Source organism: Eptatretus burgeri, chromosome 10, assembly GCF_056783735.1.
Source record: "Eptatretus burgeri isolate ZD-2024b chromosome 10, Ebu_testis_v1, whole genome shotgun sequence".
In the NCBI taxonomy this organism is placed as follows: Eukaryota; Metazoa; Chordata; class Myxini; order Myxiniformes; family Myxinidae; genus Eptatretus; species Eptatretus burgeri.
Window position 1 is genome coordinate 54,813,810 of NC_140970.1, and position 26,201 is coordinate 54,840,010.

The following is a 26,201-nucleotide window of genomic DNA, read 5'->3' on the forward strand; positions in this document are numbered from 1 at the left end:
GAAGAATGCATTTTAAAGTCCCTGAACCATACTGCACCTGGGTAACTGCGGGAGCGGTGAGTAGTCTGCGCATTGTTTGTGGGGAATTTTTTAAGGGTGATGCTGTATTCGGCAGCTGATAATGGATGTGGTGAGTGATGTCATTGTGTCATTAGTCCGTGTGTATCTGGCTGCTAATTACACCAATAGATATACTGAAAGTTTCCATTCTTTAACTCACAGGATATGACATCTTTCCTATGTGCCGGCAGATTATGCTGAGCATTTTTAAAACATAACAGCTCTGTTTGTAGTAAGATGGTGATTTACACGAAGATGCGTTGAATGTTTCCATTGTGTAACATCTGTATGTGGTGATCTGGTAATTACTGGATACATCAATACATGCTGTTCGTGTTTTCATTCTGTAACTCATGGGGAGTGGCGTCGTGGGGAATGATGTGTTACACTGGTAAAACATCCCTTGAAACTCTGTTTATGCCGCGAAGCTACAATACATGTACAGGAAGCAGGTCATGTTCGCGGCTCGAGGGAAGATATGTTTCTTGTGTACGAGCAGTATTGTACTGCACGTACAGTGGTGGCCAAAAATATTGGCACCCTTTCACTTTTTTCAAATAACTCACAATTTTCTCAAAAATAAGTTGAAATTGACAAAAGTATTTGGTCTCCACAATTCTTTATTTCACTGTTAATATTACAGAACCTTTATTTTTGATTCAGAACTTAACATATCCTTTTAAATGATGAAATAAAAAGAAAAGGCATTGACAAAATTATTGACACCATAAACTTAATATTTGGTAGCACAGCCTTTGGACAAAATAACTGCAGTCAAGCACTTCCTATGGCCATGAATGAGCTTCCTACACCTCCCTACTGGTAGTTCTCCCAGATTTGAAAGGTGCTTTCTCCCAACTGATGTTTTTAGATCTTCCCACAGGTGTTCAATGAGATTTTGATCTGGACTCATTCCTGGCTACTTCAGAACAGTCCAGCATTTTGTCTTGAACCATTTCTGGGTGCTTTTTGAAGTGTGTTTGGGGTCATTGTCCTGCTGCAAGACCCATGACCTTCGACGGAGGCCCAGCTCTCTGACACTGGGTTAATCATTGCACTCCAAAATGCCTTGGTAATCTCCTGACTTCATTATGCCATGCACACATTCAAGGCATCCAGTGCCTGAGGCAAAACACCAACCCCAAAACATCCCTGAACCTCCTCAATGTTTGACTGGAGGGAAGTTGTTCTTTTCTTTGAAGGCTTCATTTTGTTTTCTGGAAACAGAGATGATGTGCTTCACCAATAAGCTCTAATTTGGTCTCATCTGTCCACAGGACATTCTCCCAGAAGGATTTTGGCTTGTTCAGGTGTGTTTTGTCAAACTCCATTCAGGCTTTCTTGTATCTCTCTCTCTCAGCAGTGGGGTCTCCTGGGTCTCCTACCATAGAACCCTCTTTCATTGAGTTGGTGACGGATGGTGCGAGTTGAAACTGTCGTACCTTGTGTCTGAAGGTCAGCTTGAATATGTTTGGCGGTTGATCGAGGTGCTTTCTCCACCATTCGAACAATCGTTCGCTGTAATCTTCGATCAAGTTTTCTCTTGTGGCCACGTCCAGGGAGGTTGGCTACAGAGCCATGGCCTTAAACTTCCTGATAACATTGTGAACGGTGGACACAGGAACATCAAGGTCTCTGGAGATTGATTTGTAGCCTTGAGATTGTCCATGCTTGGCTACAAGGTTGTGTCCGACCTCCTCAGACAATTTTCTGGTTTTCTTCCTTTTCTCCACACTCATTGCAGTACACACAGGGACACAAAACAGCAGAATGACTCATTTTCTCAATTCAAACTGGTTAAATGAGTGATTTTTTTTATTATTGCAGGCACCTGCAACTCACCACAGTAAAGGAGAAACTTTAATTCTAAAGTAAAGGAGAATCACCTGCCAGAAATCTAATTATTTCTTTCAACTTCTAAAAGGTGCGAATAATATTGTCTGGGCCATTTTAGGATTTATGTGTGGAATAGCTAAGATTTCATAATTTTTTCAACTCTTTTTGTTTTGTTCCACTGCAAACCAAATAAATACATTTGCGGATATGAAAAGATTATATAATTTCACCAATTTTTTTGGAAGAAATGGTGCATTATTTGAAAAAGTGCAAGGGTGCCAATATTTTTGGCCATGACAAGACATCCAGTTGATTTGTGCATGGCTTGTGGAAGATGTTTTAGAACTGTGTTATCCTCGTGACTCATGAATAAATAATAATAATAATAATAATAATAATTATAATATCGCCACAAAAACTGCGAATATGCGAGGCAATTTACATGAATATTATAAACTGTCGCAAATTATCAACTGCGAATACGTGGAACCCGCGAATGACGGGGTCTGGGTGTACTCTACTCCAATACCGACCTCACATATTGACATGACTATTCCATCTTGCATGAACACCAACAATGAGGCAGACTCAGAAAATATATATATATATATATATATATATATATATATATATATATATATATATATATATATATATATATATATATATATATATATATATTGTTACGGTTGTGGAAATTCACATTACACCATAAAGAGTCCTCAGGTGAGATATATCGGTAAGATCATGTGCAGTTAGCCCAAACCCGTTGTATAGAGGGAATATATGTGATTTATCAGGCTGCGATTCTTTGAGTTAGCCGTTTTTCTGTTCTATCGTTATTTTGGACCGTCAGAAGACTTCAAACGAAGGCCCTGTGAAAGGCCTACAACGGCGCGCGAGTTTTCCCACCTTTTTTTGCGGCGCCGGGGGCTGATGGGAGAGGCTGCGAGAGCTCGCTGGCGATTGGTGGATACGGGGTGTGAGGCGGCCGTGAGGAGGAAACGCCCCTTTTCGAGGAGCTTCTTGAAAGGGCTAGAGGAGAGGCGGAGCCACAAACGGGGCGGAGCAACGGGCGGAGCCCCGCACTGCGAAGGGCGGAGCCCCGCTCCATAAAGGACGGACATGGGCGGGGCGCGCCCTCTTCTCTTCGTCCTGGAGCTGGTCTCGCCGTTCGTCTCTTCTCTCTCTTCGCTCGTCATTGCTGAGTCTCCTGTCATCTTGGTCCTGCGCTCGCGGCTTAGCGAGCGACCTGCCAGGTGGGAGGCGCGGACGTGAGACGCGGCAGAGCCGGCAGTGGGGCGCGAGCCTACGCGTCCGGACAAGGAGTGCCGGAGAGGGTTCGCCGGCCGCGAGGGAGATTGGAACCAGGCGCAACTACGCTGAGGTCGCGGGAGGGGAACTCGACGGCATGCAGGGAAGTCACGACTTTCTTTTCTTTGGGGTTTTGTGTAAATGTGTGTGTGTGTAGCGCCAGTCCATCAAGTTTAGAACTGTATAAGTGTGCTTGTGTAAATAATAATATTCGGTTGTAATTCTGCGTCCATTCTTGCTTTTGTTCCTTGCTTGACTGTATATGTGAATGATTGATTGTTGCTGCAACTGTAAATATGTGCTTGTCGTTTACGCGCATTAAATGTGCATTGTGTGAACTGTTCCCCGTTTCGTTGCATCTTTTCTCCCCTTATTGAAAGCTCCATCTTGCATCACATAAGGGATTCGTAGTGGGTTTCAACATCCCGGTAATTAATCGGAACCGTCAAGGCCGACGATAACTCCGCTCGGTTATCCCTGTAATACGGAACCAACAGCTTAAGTGGTTCGTGTCCGGAGTCGGCCTGTGGCATGCGACAACTCCTCGGTACGCTACTCGCGCGAGTACTTAGGTAAATCGACCGTTCGGCGATCGGACCCTATTTCGCGCGGGTAGAATGCAGACTGAGTTGTGGTGAGGTTAAACCCCCACCCGTGACGGGCTCTGGGCGGTAGTTCCCGGAGGGTCACGACTGAATTGTCCGTTCCGGTGGGCGAGGCGGCCGCTTTTGGCTACACGCGGTCGATCGCACGCCGGCGGGCGCGAATTCGCAACAATACATATGACATTGCCCATTTCATTATGGTACTCAATCATTGATGTCAAAGAATGAAAGCTTTCAAGTATGAAAATTCAATATAAATGTTTTTAAATGGCATGAGAACTTCAGAATGGAAGATAATCAAAATCACACCAGTAAACACATAACCACAAGGTGCCATCCAAGGGCAGGATACATCCAAGGAGCAATTTACTTGGAATTATGCTGCAGTATCAACGTGTTGGGGTGGCAGGATGACCGAGAGGTATGTACACTCACCTCTAAGCTGTCTAACCTGTGTTTGAATCTCAACCCAGCTATAAACTGGCATCCTGGTGTTTCACATCAATGGTGAGGCAGGGTGATCCATCAATGTGTGTACCGTCTCTCAGGTGGGCGTTAAACTGGGCATTCCGTCTGCCGGCATTAGTTGGCTGACGTTAAAGATCCCACGGTGTCCTTTGTGAAGAGTGGACAAGCTATCACCAGCACCATGAACACATTACAAATTCCTACCATAACTACTGCTGGGCAGGCAATGATAAACCTCCCAGTATAACCCTTGCCAAGAAAATGCTTCAGTAGCACCAACATTCTGCAACAGAATGTGGTACATCAGAATGAGAAATTAGCGTGTTGAAATATTACAATGGAAACAGCGTTTTGAATCCATAGCTTGGAGAATTGAAGCATATATGTTTATTTAACACGTGCGTCACATTATACAATCTGCTTGTTTTATGCATTATTAAAAAGATTATGTTCAGTGTCTCATAAAAATACAAATAGTTATTTTATTTGTTGTCAATTCAGCTTGCGAGTTGCACAAATACCATATTTTGAAATTTCAGGCTCTTATACAATAACATTCAAAGATTTATCGAAAGGGCATTCAAACATTTAACGAAACATTGGATGACCTCAATAGCCAATTTCATATTTAAACTCCTGAAGACTACGATTAACCAATACATTCAAATAAGACCCGTAAACATCGAACCACACATCGGAACCCATCACCAGTACCTTTTCTCTGTGCAACAGTTTACGACACAATCAAAATCACCGATCGCGTGTGATGAATGTTTTGAAAAATCACAGCCACCTGAGTGAACAAGGCTCATTTTCTGATTAGAGTTTTATTCTTATTATTATAATATTATTGATAATAGGAGAACTATTATCAATAATATTGATAATAGATAATAGATTAATTATTGATAATAGGAGAACTGTAATCTATCGATTTCTGGTATTCAACACAACTTCTCTCTCGTTCGAGACAGACCCTTGCACGTCGAAATGCTTTGTTGGGGGGAAGCACAGCGTTTTAATGACAACCTTTTGGTCATGACTTCGGACTATGAATCAAAATAAGATATTTTTCACCATTTATGCTATCAATCATTTCAACAAGTTATTTGATCAAAGTGGAATTTTTTTTCCAAAAATACGAAATGACCTGAAACACACTCACCAATCCAGGAATACTAAACCTTTCATCAGGTGGGTTAACCAGACATTCTGAGTTTGAGTTTGGAATCATTTAAGTTTTAAAGCATTTTTTTTTTAATGAAAAATAAAGTAGATTGGCTCAGAGCTTAATCAGTGACCTCCAAAACACAGCATTGCAGGCCAGGCTTTTCTTTTGAAATAATCTTCAGGCCTAATACGAGAATAAATTTGTGCAAACCACATTCACTCCTGAACCTAGTTGTGTCCAGATTTCCTTCTAAACTCGCCTGCTTCTATGAGCAATGCCAATCACACACTGGTGTGTGATTATTCTCTTTGATTGATTATTATATTGATTATTATATCTGTTATTGATTGATTGTTCTCTCTCATGCTCATCTTCAAAGCCCTGATGCCAAAATGCATGTGTGAAAGCAACAGTTATGAAAGCAACTGCATTCTCAAAATAGAACACTAAGTCCACAGAAGGCCATCTTGAGTCGATCTGTAATCAGTGTGTCCTTCCTTCAGAGTCAGAGCCCAATTGCAGGTGCCCCGAGAGGAGTTCTATCGGACTTCACTCTGTGCAAATGCTGGTAGCAATAATTACCTGTGCCACTGAAGGTGTATGGAGGTTATGTATTCACCCGTTTGTCTGTCTGTCTGTCTGTTTGTGAGAAAAAGTTATGGGCAGATTCGGATGAAACTTGGTGGACATGTTGGGTGTGAAACAAGAACTAAATGATTAGCTTTTGATGAAGATCCAGATCCAGATCCAATAATTTTTTAAAAGTCATTATTCACCGTTGAGAGATGGGGGCCAAAAACGATATATAGCATAATATTTCAAAACGTTGTGGACGGTGGACGGTGACAAAACTTGGTGGATGAGTTGCCTAGGTGACAAGAACAAGCTGCTTATATTTTGGTTAAGGTCCAGATGTAGATCTGGCCTATCAGTGGAATACAAAACATAAGACAGAGGTGACCAACTTGTCTGGGATGCAGGAGTAATAGGCCCAGAGATTCAGCTTCGTTGAGTGAGATTCCATAGATTTTGAGGGCTTTAGTCTCCATGGTGACATGTGCGAGGCCAGAGTGCAAGACTAAAGGGGAGAGCAGTACTCCATCGAACTGGATATGAGGGCCAAATTGATAGCCCTTTAATCATTCTTAAAATGTAGCTTCCCTTGTTTGTGGAATTTTGCTAATACCACAGACAATTCAAAATGATGCCAAGACCAATCCACTGAACTACAAATCAGTCACCAGCCTTCTGTTCATCATCAGCAACAGAATGAAAATGATGACAACTGCGACCTTATTTCTTCAATCACAGGTGATCAGTTCAGTATTTATCTTGGACATCCCATTCATAGATGCGCTATATATTTCCTCAGCAATGGAAGAATGCCGTGAACATCAAGATAAAGATCAGGGAAGTTTTACTGGACATTTCTCATATATTTTAAACTGTCTGCATTCAGCTCTGCTCATTAAGCTGCCTGCATATGGTATCCAGCAAGCAAGCAGCAAGTTCCTCCAGCTAGCATACTTTCTTCCACTCCTCACTTGCAAGCACGTTTCTAAGATGTCAGCATCATGGGACCTGTCCCATTTTTGAAAACGGTGGTTACATTACTTTTAGGTCTCTCTGGAAAATCCTCCATCAACGAACAAGTGATTCAACTCTGCATCAGGCAATCAGTCATCTCATTGACAGGCATAATGTGACTGCTTCCTCGTCTGCTGATCTGCAGAGGCTAATAAACTGGTCCACCATTTGCTCTTCCTTAAGGCCCGGTCACACCTTGACGTTTTAGCCAGCGATGGCAACGTATTAAAATGTATGTAAAACGCTGGCTGACGTTGAACTTTTAATGTTTTTTTTTTTTTAAGATTCGGACGTATTCATAACGAGTTGGTCGTATGCATAACATATTAGTAATGGACACAGAACGTTTCGTTGTGTTATAGATAACTTATCCCAACGAATGCTGAACCTGTTGTCGGCCTACACAACCAATGCCCAACGATAGTCTAACTTAGGCATAGCGCGTTGCACGCATCGCCGACGATGTCGTGACGTAGCCTATTAAAAGGCTGACGCACAACGATTCGAATCATAACTGCCGTAGAAATGGAAGTGACAACATCGCGGTCACACCTTGGCGATCTTGCCAGCGTATGCCGACCTAAGAAAAATGTGTCTAAAACATTGGGGGCACGTCAAATACGGTATGAGTAAGTTTGGTATACGTGAGTACAACGCTAAAGTACGCTATCATACGTCGTGGTAAATAGAGTACGTCAAGAAATTTTAAACATGTTCAAAATTTTACGACGTACTCGGCGTATGACACACGTTCCGCATGCGATGGGGATAAGTTGTACACATGATATGTGGACACTTACACACGTCCACAAAGGCTACTTATAAGCTACTCATAGGTCGAAACACGTCGCGGTAATGTCTTTTTTACGCGAAACTTATTTCTAACTTATGTTTGACGTGCTTTGAACCAATTCTTTACGTAGTCCCAACACACATCGACGTATGTAGACGTATTCCAATGACGTCTTCCGGTCGACAAAAAAAAATAAATTAACGTGTTTCTAGCTTACAACTGCCATATAAAGACGTGTTCCCAGCGGTTTTGGGAATTGGTATATAAAAATGGTGTTCATAAAAGGGGAACCCAACAGTGTTTTCGAGTTCCTTTTTGAGTCGATGTCCATGTCAGCAGTAACAGTATCAGTATCAGTATCAGTATTAGTATTAGTATTAGTAGTAGTTTGTTCATGTTGGCAGTAGTAGGTGAGTGTGAGTGTGAGGGGGAGGGTGTGGGTTATGATGGATCCTCCTTGCGTCTGCGTGTCCACGGGTAGGTTCATAGGCTGCCACTCAACGATTTAAATTGCTGCATCTCCACTATTGAAAGTAGACGCTTGCGCTCAACAATTGGATTTTTTTTACACTCAATGACTTTTAAACGGTACCACTCAGCCATTTTCATTGTTTACAATGAACGATTTAAATTGCTGTCACTTGCCTTTGTTTTTTGACGCTGGGGTTTGGAAATTTGAAGCGTTTCTTCTGAACGTGTTAAAACGCTCAAACTCGACTATTTTAAATAGACGCTGCCGATGGACAATTGGAATCATAGCCAAGCTAGACATCGAAGTGTGAACATCCTCGTCATGCCGAAGAAAAGTTTGAAGAATGCTGCAAATAAGTGTCCTGGCCGTGGCCGTGGACGCTGACGCAAGGACGATCCATTATACCGACGTCTTTCAGCCTATGAGTAACTTAAAAGTAACGTCTGTCGATGTGTGGCAACGATCGCGTAACGTGCCAACAACACGTTAATCATAGGTTAGAAATAAGTTTCGGGTACGCTAAACATTACCTCGGCATGTCTCAACTTATGATTAGCTTACAAGTAGCATGTGTTGACGTCTGTCAACGATCGCAGACCGTGCATACAACTTGTGGCCAGCGTAGCAGAACGTGTGAGTCATACGCCGGCATACGTCGTGAAATTTCAAGCATGAAAAAATTTGAGGACAACCAAAAAGTACAACGTTTAAAGCCAGCGTACAACGACGTATGGCAGTGTTTTTCAGCGTGCTCTCAATGTTATCAAAACTTACCCATAACGTATTCAACGTGTGCCAGCGTTTTAGAAAAAAAATTCAAAAATCGGCATACGTTGGCTAAAACGTCAACGTGTGACCGGGCCTTTAAGCATTGACTACATGTACACATGCATGCATGTGTGGGAAAGATATCAATACAACATGCAATTTAATTCTGGGAAGCTCCACATTCCAACTGTCTTTGCACTATTGTCGAGCTTGGGGATGTGAATGGCCCAAGAAAAGTCATGAGAAATTATAAAGGTAAGGAGTTCCAAAGGAATTACAGATTACAAGGCTGAGGGACAATTGCAGCTATAATATTATGGAAATATTATAGCTAGACCTCAGTTCTTCCTTTAATATCAACTCCAAACAGTGTACAAGTTGTTTATCGTAGTGCCATACAATACCCGCTCCTCCTCCAACTCCTCCTCCACTCCACCCCACACTCCTCCTCTGTGACCAGCTGCTGCATCTCATCTTGCATCATAGGAGGCAGTGGAATCCAAGACCTCGAGTAGAACTTGTATTTATTGGAAGCATTCTGAAGCACAAGCACTACTCCCCCCCCCCCCCCCCCCCCGTGGCGATCTCTCCCTTTAGTGACGATTCATTTTGGTTGAAGTTTTCACACATTCGAATTTGTCGTTCTCAGTACATGGTTTATCAAATCATCATACGAATGGAAAGGAAGGGTTAAAAAAAATACATTGTCTTTATCATGATAAAACAATCTGCTAAACAGCATTTTATTCATAAAAATGTGATAAACTATAATTGCAATGATTATATCTAACAAGCAGAGTACCCGCCCAACGGGCGGGTTGTTGTTCCAAACATGCAACACGTTCTTCTGATGCATACCTATATATGGGCGGTGTATAGGCAACTGGCAGCTCGGTGAAAGCAAAAAAAAAAAATAACCCATGAATTTATGTGGATGAGGAAAAAAAACATACCTCCTGTTTATAATAATAAAAAACCTCACTGCACTGGAAAACGTGCAGACAGACAGACAGACAGACAGAGAGAGAGACAAACACTGCAGAGTGAAGACTTGCAATACCTTCCCCCACCTGTAGGCAGCGCTACACGATACACATTTATATGGAGAATTCACATCCTCCTCACCCCAAGATCACCGGCAAAGATAAAAATGCCACGATACATGAATTGGGGTCATGCTAATCCTATGAAACAAGTCTGCATGTAACCGACCCACAACTGTCGGAGGAGTAGTGCGACAAACACACAAACACCGGTCCATTAATTATAGTGAGGATAAGGGAAGAAAGGGGGGAAGTGATTGTGATTTTAAAGATCCACCTTTATTCACTTTTAACATTGTTCTTAACAAACAGGGACAGCAACAATGGAGGCATGATAGGCCAAATGGCCTTCTCATGCGCCAAAGTTCCCTGTGTATATTTGTGTAATGAAATGGAAGATTAAGAAGGAACCCAAACAAGTAAAGAACAAGGATGGAGTCATCAGGAGGAACCTGGACAGAATTCGGCTTTCAGCCGCTATGTTAAACCCTCAAATCCATCCAGGCGCTATGCCACAACCCTGAAACCCATAATCCTCACAGCCAAGTGCACCTCACAGAAAAGTTTCTGCAAAAATTCACTTCTCGTTAGAGATAGACAATGAGAGACAGAGACAGACCGAGAGACAGAGACAGAGACAGAGACAGAGACAGAGACAGAGACAGAGACAGAGACAGAGACAGAGACAGAGACAGAGAGAGAGAGAGAGAGAGAGAGAGAGAGAGAGAGAGAGAGAGAGAGAGAGAGAGAGAGAGAGAGAGAGAGAGAGAGAGAGAGAGAGAACGAACAAGCAAGAATTATAATGAAAATAATTGTGAAAAATAAATAAACAAACAAACAAATAAATTAATAATTAGAAAGAAGTGTGAAAGGAACAAAGAAAAAAATGTCAGGAAGAACCCAGATAAATTGATTTCAGCAGGAACTCTCCAAGCTCAACGCAGTATCATGTACAAGCCATCACCATCATGTTCAGTACTTGAGGTTTGGGGCATTTGAGGACTTGAAGAAGAAAGGGGGAGGGGATGACAGATTTTGCTTGGTGGAGGGATGGCAGAGAGAGGACAGAGTTAGGATTGAGGGGTTTGAGGCTTTTGAAGGGGTTGGGGTGGGGGGCGGGAGTTGAAGACATTGGGTTGGGAGGAGGTTTGAGGATTTGAGGATTTGAGGAAAGGGGGAGGAGATCACAGAGTTTGGGTGTGGTGGTAGTGGGGGGGGGGGCAGAGAGAGAGGTCAGCGTTGGAGGGGAGGTGAAGGACATGGATGGTGTGGTGGGGGGGGTTAAGGACCTGAAGCCACATTTTACATGATGCAGAATTTCCATGGGTCCATGATAGTCCCGTTGTGTCTTTTGGGTCCTCGAGGTATTTCGTGTCCTTTGGGTCTTTTGTGTCCTGGGGTGTTTTGGATGCCCTGCGTCTTTTGAGTCCTTGAAGTATTTTGGGTCCTCTGGAACTTTTGGGTGTTCAGGGTCCCCAGTCTTTTGCGTCCTCTGGGTCTTCAGGGTCTTCGGGGTCTTTTGGGTGTTTTGGTTCCTCGTGGGTCTTTTGTGTCTTCTGGGTCTTTGGGTGGGGGGTATTTTGAGTCCTTTGGGTACTTTAGTTTAAGTATTTCAGGTTGCAGTTGTGGGTAACGTCAGGTCAGTTGTCCAACCAATCGGTGAAGAGTGGATATACGTACATACAAACATACATATGTACATACATAAATCGGATACACTTGCTCCATTGTATATCTAGGTATGTATACACTTTGCCTTGGGACTTAATAAAAAGACAGCATGTTGTTCTTCAGAAACATAGTGCATGTCTATTTGTGAATCTCAAGGATGTAAAATGAAGTGAAACATGAAAAAATGGGTCTCTTATAACAGATAGTTGTTGTTGCTGTCATGGTGGATGTGGTTATTATTGTTTGTGTCCTTCAATGGACTTCGAAATACTGCACTAGAAACAGGCATGCGAAGCCATCAGGGGCGCGGTTGGGGGGGGGGGCATGTGTATGTGCATATCTTCATAGTTCATTTACATATGTATTCAAAGTCCATTTCGGCTTAACGATACATCTTCATACTTGGCTTACTTGGCTTCATACATGCCTGGTGTTGGTTTAATGGCTATGGTAGCGGGCTTTGGATCCTAGGGTCCTGAGGTCAAATCCCCCTCGGCTGTTGAATTAATACCAGGTGGGGTTAACTCAGCCTGTCATCCTTCCGAGGTCGGCAAAATGAGTGCCTGCTTGCTGGTATCCTGTGTCAGAGTGGTGACCCGTCCAGGATAGTGCTCAATAGCCAAGGAGACTGCTTAGGCAGCACCAATGCTCTGCACAGAGTATGGTCCCAATTTCCTCTCTCCTTCATACTTGCTTAGCTTATGATGCTTTCGACTCGACCATGCTATTATCCTTAATATTATGAATACAGGTTGATACAATTTTGTAATAATGTTAATATTATTATTATGACATCATCATCATCATCATTGCCAACATCAGATGTAATTGATTTATTTGTGGTTAAAATAAATTTTAGTTCCGGTAGGTGTGTGGACCAGCGAGTCTTAGCCTATACACCAACCGTGTGTAAATATACATGCATGCATCCGATTTTCTCCAAATTTCGCTCAAGCGAGTATAGCGATCATAAAGGCCCAGTCACACCTTGACGTTTTAGCCAGCAATGGCAACATATCAAAATGGATGTAAAACGCCGGCTTACGCTGAAATTTTGATGTTTTTAAAAAAAGATTTGGACGTATTCTTAACGAGTTGGTCGTATGCACAACATATTAGTAATGGACACAGAACGTTTTGTTGTCTTAGAGATAACTTATACCAACGAATGCTTAGCCTGTTGTTGGCGTTCACAACCTATGCCCAACGATAGTCTAACTTGTGCATAGCGCGCTGCACGTTTCGCCGAAGATCACGCGGCATAGCCTATTAAAAGGCTGCTGCACAACGATTCAAATCATAACCGCCGGAGAAATGGAAGTGTCAACATTGCAGTCACACCTTGGCGATCATTTCAGCGTATACCGACCTCTGAAAAATGCGTCTAAAACGCTGGCGCTCGTCGAATACAGTATGGGTAAGTTTGGTATACGTGAGTAGAACGCTAAAGTACGCTATCGTACGTCGTAGTAAGTGGAGTACGTCTTGAAATTTTAAACGTGTTAAAAATTTTACGATGTACTTGCCGTATGCTTCACACGTTTCGCATGCGATGGGAATAAGTTGCACGCACGATACGCGATCGTTGACACACGTCAACAAAAGTTACTTGTAAGTTACTCATAAGTCGAAACACGTCAAAGTAATAGTTAGCGTCAGTGTTTTATTTTTTTTTTCTTCTTTCTTCAGTATGACGGTGATGTTGACACTTCGATTTCTAGTGCGGTTATAATATAATATAATTAATGGGCTGCCGCTCAACGATTTAAATTATAACCGCACTAGAAATCGAAGTGTCAACATCACCGTCATGCCGAAGAAAAAAAATAAAAAATAAAAACACCAGGGAGTCTGGAACACTGACGCTAACCATTACATTGACGTGTTTCAACTTATGAGTACCTTACAATTAACATGTGTGGACGTGTGTCAATGATCGCGTAACGTGCCTACAACACGTTACTCATAGGTTAGAAATAAGTTTCAGGTACGCTAAACATTACCTCGACGTGTTTCGACTTATGAGTAACTTACAAGTAACGTGTGTCAACGTGTGTCAACGTGTGTCAACGATCGCATAACATGCCTACAACTTATGGCCAGCGTAGCGGAACGTGTGAGTCATACGCTGGCATAAGTCGTAAAATTTCAAGCATGTTAAAATTTGAGGACAACCGCAAAGTACAACGATGAAAGCCAGCGTACTACAACGTATGGCAGTGTTTTTCAGCATGCTCTCAATGTTTCCAAAACTTACCCATGACGTATTCCACGTGTACCAGCGTTTTAGACAATTTTTTTCAAAAATCGGCATAAGCTGGCTAAAACGTCAAGGTGTGACTGGGCCTTTAGGAATGTGGTTATGCATCAAATTAGGTCACAATTGGGCCGTAAGGGTGTCAAGGGCAATTTCGCAAGTAACACTTGAAGCCGTGGCGTGGGAGAAATCACATATGAGGCACCAAGATACAGTATGTTATATACAATCCATGTACAGTTATCATATAACCTTATGGCTCGAAAAATCAGACAAGCAATGGGATGCATTATTCATGGATAAAGACTCATTTCAGCACCTTTATTAGCTAAAGATCACTGCGGCCGAGCTGGCAGTCTACCTAGAGGCTGAGCAAGTCGAGACTGCTCGGATCCATTAGTCTGTGAGGGGGGGCGTGGGGGGGCACTTTCCTTCAAATTTATTTCAGTTTCCTGTTAAACAACAGTAGCGCCTGTTTAAAAACTTAATCATATGTTGGACAGAGAAAAGACCGAATAGTTTGTGGTTATAATAATACTTACCTCTGGCAGGCGTAATCCACAAAACACCACAATTAGCTATTTATAGACTTAAAACGGAATTTGTCCAAGGTGGAAAAGCCCCTTCAGGAGGGAGGCAAATTAAATCGCTACACCTTCCGCCATGTGACCCTTCGACAGACACCAAATTTCGTATTTTAGTCTAGTATGTGATTAAAAAAAAAGAAGGTGTTTCTATTGCTTTGAGAAGTATTAGTACACAATAATACCTCGGTTTGCATGAAGGATAGGTTCCTGAGAGATTTGCACAATAGCAATTTCGTGCACAATGGGGCTCATAAAACATGTTCATGAGAATACATGGACCGAACGCACTGATTCCCAGGGAGACATAAGACATCCCCAGGGACATAAGAATGATATATATGTATATGTATATATATATATATATATATATATATATATATATATATATATATATATTAACTGTAATAACCTGAAATCATGAATGTACACCACTAAATTAACAAGCCGGTAGGCGACATGGGTGGTCGATATATAATTGCATACTAGTCATACAGTTTTTGACGGATCGGGCTGAAAATTTTTGACAAAGAGGTTGATTATAGTGCGCATAAAAGGGCGGAAGCCGATTTTTGGTTTTCGATCTTTTTTTTTTTTGGGATTTTTCAAAAAATTCAAAGTCCCGTTGCTAGGCAACGGTGGCGTCCATAGCAACGGTGCTCAAAAGCATAGAACTAGACCCAGGTATGAACCAACCAGTCAAGTTTCATCAAAATCGGTTGACTCCTGGCCTCCAGAGCTGTCGATTACATACATAGACAAACAGACGGAAAACCTGAGAATAACGGTAATCTAGCGACCACCCAATAAATATTAGTGATTAGTAATAAAAATATAAAAATTTTGTACATTTACCAATTGTCACCCAGGCCTTTCAGGTAAATTTCCAAACGACAGGCAGATGATCTTTTGTATAACCCTTCATAGTCCATGGCGTCGAAGAAAGGTGCACAAGAAGGGGCTTTAACATCAAGTCTCATGTTGCATTGCCACCAAGGAGTGGTGTCAGGTGGTCTTTTGCTATCTTGAAGCCAGAGTCATGCCGCTCTTCCTTGGAAATCAACGTACGGGATGGCATCCTCTTCCAAAAAAAAAAAGCCCCGTTTCGTCCACATTAAAAACGAGCGAGGGAGGGTAAACTTCCACAAGGACCTTAAACTTAGAGCGGAATTCAGCTGCTGTTTGCTTGTCCGCGCTCACAGCTTCGCCAGGTATGCGAACGTTATCCAAATTGCTGTGGTGCTTAAATCTATCGAACCACCCTCGACTGGCTGTATACATCTCCTTGGTAGATCCCTCGGCCTCCTGCTCTTTTACTTCATCATATAAACTCAACCCCTTAGCCATAACTACTACCTGATCCTCAATCCAGGAGGAAAATAGTCTCTCCATCTTCTCCATCAAACTGCTTGCAGATCTCACCAATTTTGTACCATCTACAGGAGTCATGGACTGAATAAATGCTATCATTTTTTTTCTTTGTTCTTTTCAATTATCCTAACAGACAACTCCCTCAAACCAAATGCACACCCAACGGCGGTGGTCCCATGAACACCAGACTCCATCGGCCTTAACACTTTCAATTTCAGCTCCACATTGACGCTTTTTCTTGACATTTTCGGCATAATTCCCAAGGAGTTCAGCATAATTACCAATATGGCACTGTACAGAGCAGGAAGGCAGTGAGCACGATGATTGGTTTAGAAGAGATGCTCTCAGATTGTCAACACTGGTGCCAGCTGCCAGCGATGGTCAGCACTAGTGGTCACATTTACGGTTAACATGTTACATTTAAACTTCCTTTTGACTCACTGAGTATCTAATCTTGCTCTTCCCTCCATTCCTACAATGTATTCACCCACAGCAATATTGTATTGTATCCCATACAAAACTATGACCTTTTCCCGATACACCTGTAACTCTGTGTGGAGTTACCGTTTGTTGGCTCCACCGTCTGCCTCTCATCCATAAGTCCACCTCATTGTGCTATGTGCATTGTATATGGCCACACTGTTTGGATATTTGTGTTTACCTTTGCCTGTTTATCTCTGCCATATGCCTAATTATCTCTGCTTGATCGTAAGTGCATTGAATTCCACACTGCGTTGTCGAGATTTTCACGATCCTTGAGCCAGGCGTAAAAATAAAAATGAACGCAAATATTTCATTTAATTAATGGTACAATGAGGACTTCAGATAAAGCTTTGTCACAATGCCTGACTGTAGTCATCCAAATATAGTCAGATCTAAATCAGTCCCACAACCGCTGTCCATGCACTACTTTATCAAAACAGGACTGGCTGGTCGCTGTAATAGACCGAGACAAGGCATCACTTGATATGAACAAGCAAACATCAGCAACGGCATCATTGCAGTCCGTGATCCGAGTTGTGTGCGGGTCACCTCCGAGTGGTGAAATAAACAATTTTTAAAAACATTGACAAAATGGGCACTGAATAATCAAAATCATTTAAAATCATTTCTGTTTAGACTTTGCATTCTTGCTGTAATAACATTGTTTTGTTTATATACTTTAAGTGTTCAAAGTGGAATAAAATGTACACCACGTGTGGTTCACTTGTGTGCCTTTCATCGACGTACAGGTGTGCCTTCAAATGAGGATGATAGTGAGTTTACAAAGAAGAGGCATAACGTCGTTTTTTTTTTTTGAAGGTATGGTGTAAACGAGGTGTTACCTTCCGCCCAAGGATCTGGTTTATAGCAGCACTCTCCTTGAGGGTACACTCAGCAATCACCTTCGCACGCATCTCTTTCATGAACAGCATGAATGCGTTCAGAGGTTTTTTTATGTGAGGTTTCTTCTCCTCGGTCTCTTTCTTTGGAACTGACAAAGGCTTCCTGGACAAAAATGCATTACAGTTAGAATGTTTTGTAAAACAATTGAAACACAAATTACAACACCAAAAGCATTCAGGAATCGAGGGAAAAATCTAGAAGGAATCAGGGTCTTATGTATTGTGACGTTGAACATGTCTTAAGATGAAGGCCAACCCAAGCCAGAGTGTACACTAACTGACCCGAGTCCTGAGACGAATCATGAAGACAATAACAACAAAATAATAATTATATTAATGAGAAATCACTGAGGGACACTTGGTAGAGCGCATGCATACCTCCGCGCCAGGCTGAACAGTTTACATTTTGTATCTCACCAATGGGTCGGATCTGAATCTGTACCTTAACCAAAATCGAATCGGCTTTTTATCGTCACCTAACTTACTCATTCACCTCGTTTTGTCACAACTCGTCCAAAATCTTTACGATTTATTATGTTATACATAGTTTTTGGCCCCCATCTCTCAATGGTGAAGAATCACTTAAAAAATTATTGACTGGATCCTGATTCACATCTTCACCAAAATCGAATGAATTAGTCCCTGAATTGAATTCAGTTAAATTCAGAATTGAATTCAGAATTCAATTCAAAATCGAATGAATTAGTTAAATACACCCAACATGTAAACCAAGTGTCATCCGAATCCGTCCATAACTTTTTGAGATATCATGCGATATCCTGTTTCACCCCATCTCTCAATGGTGAAGAATCACTTAAAAATTAAAGAATTCTCCTATCCGGATCCAGATTCAGATCTTCACCAAAATTGAATTGATTTATCCTTGTCACACGCCCAACCTGCCCACCCAGTTTCGTCTGAATCCATGAATAACCTTTTCAGATATCCAATATCGTTTTTGGTGCCGTCTCTCAATGGTGAAGAATCACTTTAAAAATTCTCAGATCCACATCCAGATTTGGATCTTCACCAAAATTAAGCATTGTAGTCACCTATTGCTGTTCTTGGCCAGTCACCTACACACACAAAAAATTTCAGAACTATTGCTTGAAAACTTTGGCCAGAAATTGTGTGAGACAGACAGACATACAGACAAACGCCACAGACCAACATACTTGGCCAAAATTTTTTTTTTGCCACGTAATAACACATTAATTGTTATGGCAGAAATAAAAGTTACAAAAGGATTTTTGGAACAAGATTGTTGCATTTGTTTCTACTGAACAAATTTCTGACGGCTGCATTATTCTTCAAAGCTGAATCACCAAATTATTCCGGAGTTCCTACTGAAACCATCTTGAGTCGAGTATCCAGCACTCTAGTTATGTTGGAACGGCAAACCTTCCGAGATGAATTCAACCCGAGAAAAGTTTTTCGAAAAGATAGATACACCCCAGAGTCTGTAAAGAGTCTGGACCTCTACTTATTAGCTGCCAATCAGGCATCGGCAGTGTTGGGGGCATATATTTTGGGTGCTGTCAGTCTGTCCGATGGAGCGTCTTCACGAAAATGACGATCGATGCATTTCTTTCATATTCAGAATATGTATGCAGTAATACTTGGGCATGGACACGTCAAATTATTATATTCTGACATATATGCTTTCGAGAAACATTATTTATTTACCGACACTGCCATCTCCACGACTGACATAATACTGTGAATTATTTATTTACGTACAGACACGATCAGCTCCCTGAATCATTTATTTATTTGTATGCAGTTTCACATCACCTCTGCAGACATACCACCTTGAATTATTTACTTATTTATCAACACTTCACCACCATTACCGACGTACCACCTTGAATTATTTATTTATTTTTATGCACTGCCATCTCCACTACCAACACACCTTTGAAGTATTTATTTTGGACACTTCACCATCACTGACAGCTCCCGACGTTGTATCACCTTGAATAATTTATTTATTTATACACACTTTATCACCTCCATGAATGCCATGCAAACCTTGAATTATTTATTTATATTACAGGGGCTGGACCACAGCAGACATGGGCATTAGTCGGGGTGTAGGAGGCATGAAGGGTGTGGACGACAGTGTGAGTGCAGAGTGCCATCCGAGGTGGGGGTACGGAGTTGGTGGGGCGAAGGACTAGGTATGATGGGTGTGGATATTAGTCTCGGTGCGGAGGGTATGAGTGGGAGCACGGGTGATGATGATAGCGAGTTTAGTGTGGTTGTGCAGTGTGCAGGTGGTAGTGCAGTGAGTAATAATGTTGAGGGTGTTTCAAGTGAGGGTGATGGCAGTGGGCTTGCAGTTAGAGCAGGTGTTATTGGGGTCTTGAACATGTGAGTGGCAATGGGGGTGTGGTGGTTGCATGCGAGGGTTGTGTTGCGGAACATGCGGGCACTCTTCCGTTTGACAAACAAAATGGTGTCTGCATTTCCATGCAGGCATATGATTGTGCACTCTTATTTGGTTAGTAGTTTAGCATTGAGTCATATCTGTGAACTACTTTCAAATTCTTAAGTGAGCCTTCAAAAACTAGAGTGCACACTTGTCGTCATAATAATCATCATCCTCCTCCTCTTCATCATCATCATCATCCTCCTGGGCTGACAGGATGGCCTAGAGCCCTAGAGGTATGTATACTCAACTCTGAGCCATCTGGCTTGGGTTTAAATCTTGGCCCAACTACAAACTGTCATCCCAGTGTCTCACAGGCAGGGCGAGGAATCAATGCGAGTGCCGTTCCTCGGTTGGATGTTAAACTGGGCGTTCCGTCTGCCAGCATTAGTTAGGGGATGTCAAAGGTACCACGGTGTCCTTCGCAAAGAATAGGCGAGCTATCGCCGGCACCATGAGCAAATTACAAATTCTTAACCTACAGATGGCATTGCATCAACAGCCCAGCCACACAACTCAGCCAATAATGTGACTTGCAATCATGTGCAGCATACGAAAGAAGACTCATCCTCCTCTTTATCAACTCCTTCCTCCTCCTCTTCCTCCTCTCCATCCTCCACCACCCTCAACCTATTACACAACTCCTAAGCTTCTACTCTACAATAATTTACCTCTTCAATCTTCCCCACTCATAACCGACTCTCCTTTTCCTTCTCCTTTGCCTCCCTTAACCAGAACCCCCCCTCATTTATCTTAAGTCCCTTTAAACATGCTTGAATGATGTCTTGGTTTTAATTCTCTTTCTCAATTATTACTCATTCTTTCAGGTTTATGTTTTCTGCATGAAAAGTGAGTAAAGGAAAGCAGATGTGCCATATATTGTTGAGTTGATACAAGTTTACACCGTTTACGGTTTAAATAACATATTATGTAAACAACTTTTTGCAGCCATAGTTCCACATTTTGTGTAAAGATGGAATAATTTCTCACTGAGCTTCAGTGCCATTGGAAACAGATGATGGCTCTTGTTTGATTGGAGGCGTGACGATGGCTGGATGAGGAATGCCTGTCGGTGGTAAGGTGTGATGATGAGGAACCATATGTGCAGGGTACCGGCCAGAAAGGAAACTAAGGGAGAGAAAAATAAAAGGAACAAGAATGGGTTGTATAACAAGAATCAGAAATGAGAGAAAGGTACATCGAATGCAAAAAACACAGTATCTGTCCGGCTGTAGAATTAATGAGTGTGCAACGAGCAGTGGCAAGTTGTAGTGTTCAAAGTTATGTCCGTGTGGAAGTAGTGCACAGAGAAAGCGTGATACATAGGTAGAATTTTGGACAGTTTCCCGAAACAGGAAAGTCCCTCGGCAATCATAAAATACATTGAGCAGACTGTTGATGACCAGAATGGTAAAGTTTCAGGATCCTGGTCGAAACCTTGAGCCAAGCTAAGCGGCATTTCTTGGAAGAGTGGGATGCACATCAACATGCCATGCTGGCAATTAAAACTCATCTTTATGGCTGTCGATTACTCAGATCGGGTTACGTGTTCAAAGGTGGCAATGGGGTTATATAATGGACATACAAAGGTGGAACGTTTCTAGAGGCAAAGCATAAAAGGAGGGGCTGCTATGCCATATCTCTGCATGTGGTATATTGCAGATTGCATCGTCTTGAATTACGCTGTGAGATGCCCTCTAGGGGTCGCAGTATCATACATCATGAGGGTGATGCCACGGTGTGTTGAAATTGGAGAAATTTTTATCATCTTTATTCCTGATCGCAAAACTGTGTCCCACTGACTGTGCTATAACAAGGCAAAAAGACAATGCATTCATGTGCTAAACAAAGCTTGTTGGTTACAGATCGTGCAACCAATTAATGACTGCAATGGGATTTGATTTGTTCACCTAATGAAAATAGTTTGGGGGTGTAACACATTTTTTGGGGTTTTACACTGTGTGTATATATGTATGTATGAATATATATATATATATATATATATATATATATATATATATATATATTTAATGTGCTGCCTCCATGCATCGAAGTGAGTACCCCAATTACCCGAAGGGGAGCACAACAGAAAGTTTAACAGACCACAATTAAGTGTTCCGTCTATCTTTAACAGGTGAGTGAAACTAGCATACGACATGAAAGAGAATGATATTTAATATTAAATTTATTAATCCCGACCGTCCACCTTTCAAATGCCAATTCCATTTAATAAGATCCGATCACAATGATTTTAAAATCCCCAGTTATACATGCCAGGTTTAATGCTTTAAAACCCCCCAGAGTTACACACAGATTCAATTCAGTTTTGAATACTCATGACTTTCAAGTCTGCAACTTATCTCATGTATCCTAATCTTATATATTATTTCCGAGTTTGTAGTTTTGTGTCGCGCTATCTTCGACTTTGTTCTGCGCTCGAGTAACGTGATATTCAGCTTACATTATCTCAAAGACCATATGAGGTGCATGGTACAAAAAAAAGTAAATAAAATGGTTCTGAAACAGTGAAATTGTATTCCACTTACTGCATTGAAGTAAAATTTCTACTGATACTCTGCATCAGTTCCTTTCTCAAACACACCCACCCCAACTTGTCGCGCAGAGCGTGGGTTATGCTAGTAAATATTATTTTCGATTTTCTCAGGGGTGTAGAGGGGTATTGAGTGGCTTAAGGGTGTTAAAAAAGCATGGTGTTGGATTTGTGGTTAGGGTTGACTCAGCCTGTCATCCTTCCGAGGTCGGCGAAATGAGTACCAGTGTGTACTGGTAGAGGGGCACTGCATCAGTGACACAGTCGTGCTTCCAAGAAATGATAGCTACCCCAGCAGCTAAGCTGCCATATGCAAAAAGAAGAAGAAGGGTCTTAAAAGGTCAAAAAGGGGTCTAAAGTGTTTAACAGGTCTAAGGGTTTTAAATGGGTCTAAATGTCTCAAGGGGTATAAGGGCAACACAGCAAAAGGGGTATAAGTGTCCAAATGGTCTGACATTGTCCATAGCGTCTTAAAATGTCTATAAGTCTGAAAAGTCTTGAAAGGGTCTAAAGTCTATACGTCTGGAAAGGGGGTAAATGGGTGTGAAGGGATCTAAAAGGTCTTAACAGGGTCTGAATGAGTATTAGGGGGTCTAGAGGATGTAAAGGGTCTAATGGGGTCTACAGGCCGTACAGTGTGTGAAGGAGTGAAGGTGCAGTAAATGAATTACCTCATGTTAGTTAATGAATTAACTGTGGTGTGCAACACGGAAATAATGGGCCAAATGACCTCATCATGACTGCTTCAAACACCTATTTAGGTGCACCGTGGTTAAAAATCTGACTGTAGAAAATTTCGGCGTGAGATGTAAATTAATTTTGGGTGCTCAAAGCCACAAACAATTTTTTTTTTCGCTTTTGCATATAGAGATGGACAACCTATTTTTCTGCTGCAGCCACTTCTTCCTCTTCTCAGGGAGGTGGCGTGACGTTTTTTATTTCTTCGGCCAGCTTACAGTGAAATATCTTGGCAAAGCCATGGCTAATAGAGAAAAGTTCTATCAAAACCTCATTCAAGGTTATGGGAAAGCTCACCCAAAAACATTTTAATAAGTAATGAAAAAAGGTCGTGATGTAATGCCTCTAGAAACACCCCCCCCCCCCATTAAAGCTCCATAACATTTGGACATACACCAACTCCCACGAGTGAGGTGCATAATTTTTGAATGGCCCCTGAGAAAATACATCGTTAAGGGGTCGGAGATACCAATAATATTGTAAGAAATGAAATATATCTCACCTGTAATTGAATATTTCTGTGATAGTGACCAGAAACCATTTGAAAAATCAAAATAATTAATGGTTGCCAAAGTTACCGGCTCTACCCACCACGATATCTCATTACCAAATTTTTACACTGAATTCCCGTTTCTACGAATAATACACACTTCAAAAATTGCTCATTTGAGGTGAGACATCTACGATTAAATTAATCAAACATCTGCAATCAAATTACGATCAAAAAAACAAATCACGATGTTAACTTGGTTCTTTTAAATTAGAGGATGTATGTTGGGAGGTGGATATTTGGTGAAGTTAGCCAAGACGTTAACGTTTTTTATTCCACAAACTCTCCTTTTACACTTGAGAGTCATGTCTTTAGATGAGCAGTAAAACTACCTTTAAATCGATGTCTAGTTTGTGTTTGTACTACGTTCGGTTTTTGAATGATTAGTGTATTTGAGACTGCTTCGCTGATCGCATCAATGATGGTCACTTTTTAATGAAGTTATTTTTCACATTTGATCCCATATTTGATGATTGGATGTCACCACCTCACCAAATATATAGGTATCCGGGTTGAAATCCAAAAGAAAATGGGGTTTCTATGAAACGTTGTATATATGGATCTACAGGCCCGGTCACACCTTGACGTTTTAGCCAACGTATGCCGATTTTTGAATTTTTTTTCTAAAACGCTGGCACACGTTGAATACGTTATGGGTAAGTTTTCATAACATTGAGAGCACGCTGAAAAACACTGCCATACGTCGTTGTACGTTGGCTTTAAACGTTGTACTTTTCGGTTGTCCTCAAATTTTTTCATGCTTGAAATTTCACGACGTATGCCGGCGTATGACTCGCACGTTCCGCTACGCTGGCCACAAGTTGTATGCACGGTCTGCGATCGTTGACAGACGTCAACACATGCTACTTGTAAGTTAATCATAAGTTGAGACACGCCGAGGTAATGTTTAGCGTACCCGAAACTTATTTCTAACCTATGATTAACGTGTTGTTGGCACGTTACGCGATCGTTGCCACACATCGACAGACGTTACTTTTAAGTTACTCATAGGCTGAAAGACGTCGGTATAATGGATCGTCCTTGCGTCAGCGTCCACGGCCACGGCCAGGACACTTATTTGCAGCATTCTTCAAACTTTTCTTTGGCATGACGAGGATGTTCACACTTCGATGTCTAGCTTGGCTATGATTCCAATTGTCCATCGGCAGCGTCTATTTAAAATAGTCGAGTTTGAGCGTTTTAACAAGTTCAGAAGAAACGCTTCAAATTTCAAAACCCCAGCGTCAAAAAACAAAGGCGAGTGACAGCAATTAAAATCGTTCATTGTAAACAATGAAAATAGCAGAGTGGTGCCGTTTAAAAGTCGTTGAGTGCAAAAAAAATCCAATTGTTGAGCGCAAGCTCTTTTTTTTTTTTTTTGCACTTCCATGACCTAATCTGTTGAACTCTCTCATACATTATTTTTAACAACAAAAACGATCTTATAATGCTTCATCTTCCTCTCTCACACATGTGGTACTCTTTACTGTTTCACAATGCACTTCTCTTCTGCTATTTTAACAGACTGCTCTCATTTCGACCTTTCCTTCATTCCTTGCCTAAAAATCCAACTATTACAGCGCTTCTTCTCTCCATGCTCTGAATTCGCCTTCATTGCATCCATCAAGAATTGTGTTAAATCGTATCTCTGACCTAAAACTTTTAAAAACCACAGTTTGCCATGGATGCTCGCTTTCCATCAAACATTCTTTTTTCCCAACTTCAGTGCCAACTCACCCCCCTCACCCCTCACTCTCACTCTCAAAGCAACCATCCCACTCTTCTCCCCCAAAGCCTCCCTCTCACCTCTCTCAAAAACTCCCCCTCACCTTTCTCCCACCTTTCATCCCCCTCACTCTTCCTTCTCAAAGTTGCCCCCCTCTCATCCACCAACCTGCCTCCCTCCACTGCCCTCTCACCTCCATCTCTTCACTCCACCTCCTCAAATCCTCAACTGCCTTCTTCCTTGTCTCTTGTCCCCCCTCTCCCCCAGCACCACAGAGCCTTTTCTCCTCCTCATTCGGCCCCCTCCCCTCGCTGTTCTGCAATACCCCACACTCCTTCAGCAACCCTCCTTACCTCCCCCCTCGTCCCTTGTCCTACCCTCCCCCTCCCCCTCCACCTCCTGCACCCAAAGCCTCCTCCCCTTCCTCTTCATTAAAAGTGTGGACCTCAAATATCCGGGGCCTTCGCTCAAACCTTTCAGATCTTTCCATACAGGTTGCCACTGACAAACCAGACATTATCTGCCTAACAGAAACTTTCCTCTCCCATGACGTGTCTGACTCCCAAGTATCTCTCCCTGGCTACTCCCTCTTACGGTATGACAGACCTGAGCCTCGTCCTGGTGGAGGTGTTGCTCTCTTCATCAAAGACTCTATTCCTCACTCTCCATGCACTGCTCTCACTCCCCCACACCCCCAGGAATACCTCTGGCTTCGGCTTCCCCTCCACTCCCACCTCATGTTTATATGTGTACTGTACCGTCCACCGAACAGTGATGACTCCATCTACACCTCACTATCCGAAAACATGGACCATCTTCT

At 42.0% G+C, this 26,201-nt stretch overlaps 1 protein-coding gene across 17 annotated transcripts in view; it reads right to left on the reverse strand.

Annotated features, from left to right (window-relative positions):
* The window catches only part of LOC147018605 (transcription factor 7-like 2), a 445,180-nt gene that overhangs the window by 76,856 nt on the left and 342,123 nt on the right, over positions 1-26,201 (reverse strand). For all 17 annotated transcript variants that reach the window (XM_085898440.1, XM_085898439.1, XM_085898437.1 and 14 more), the window contains exons 8-9: positions 20,807-20,944; positions 17,326-17,488 (exon numbers count right to left, since the gene is read on the reverse strand). In XM_085898440.1, coding sequence (XP_085754566.1) covers positions 17,326-17,488; positions 20,807-20,944 — 301 coding nt within the window. The remainder of the gene's footprint in view (positions 1-17,325; positions 17,489-20,806; positions 20,945-26,201) is intronic.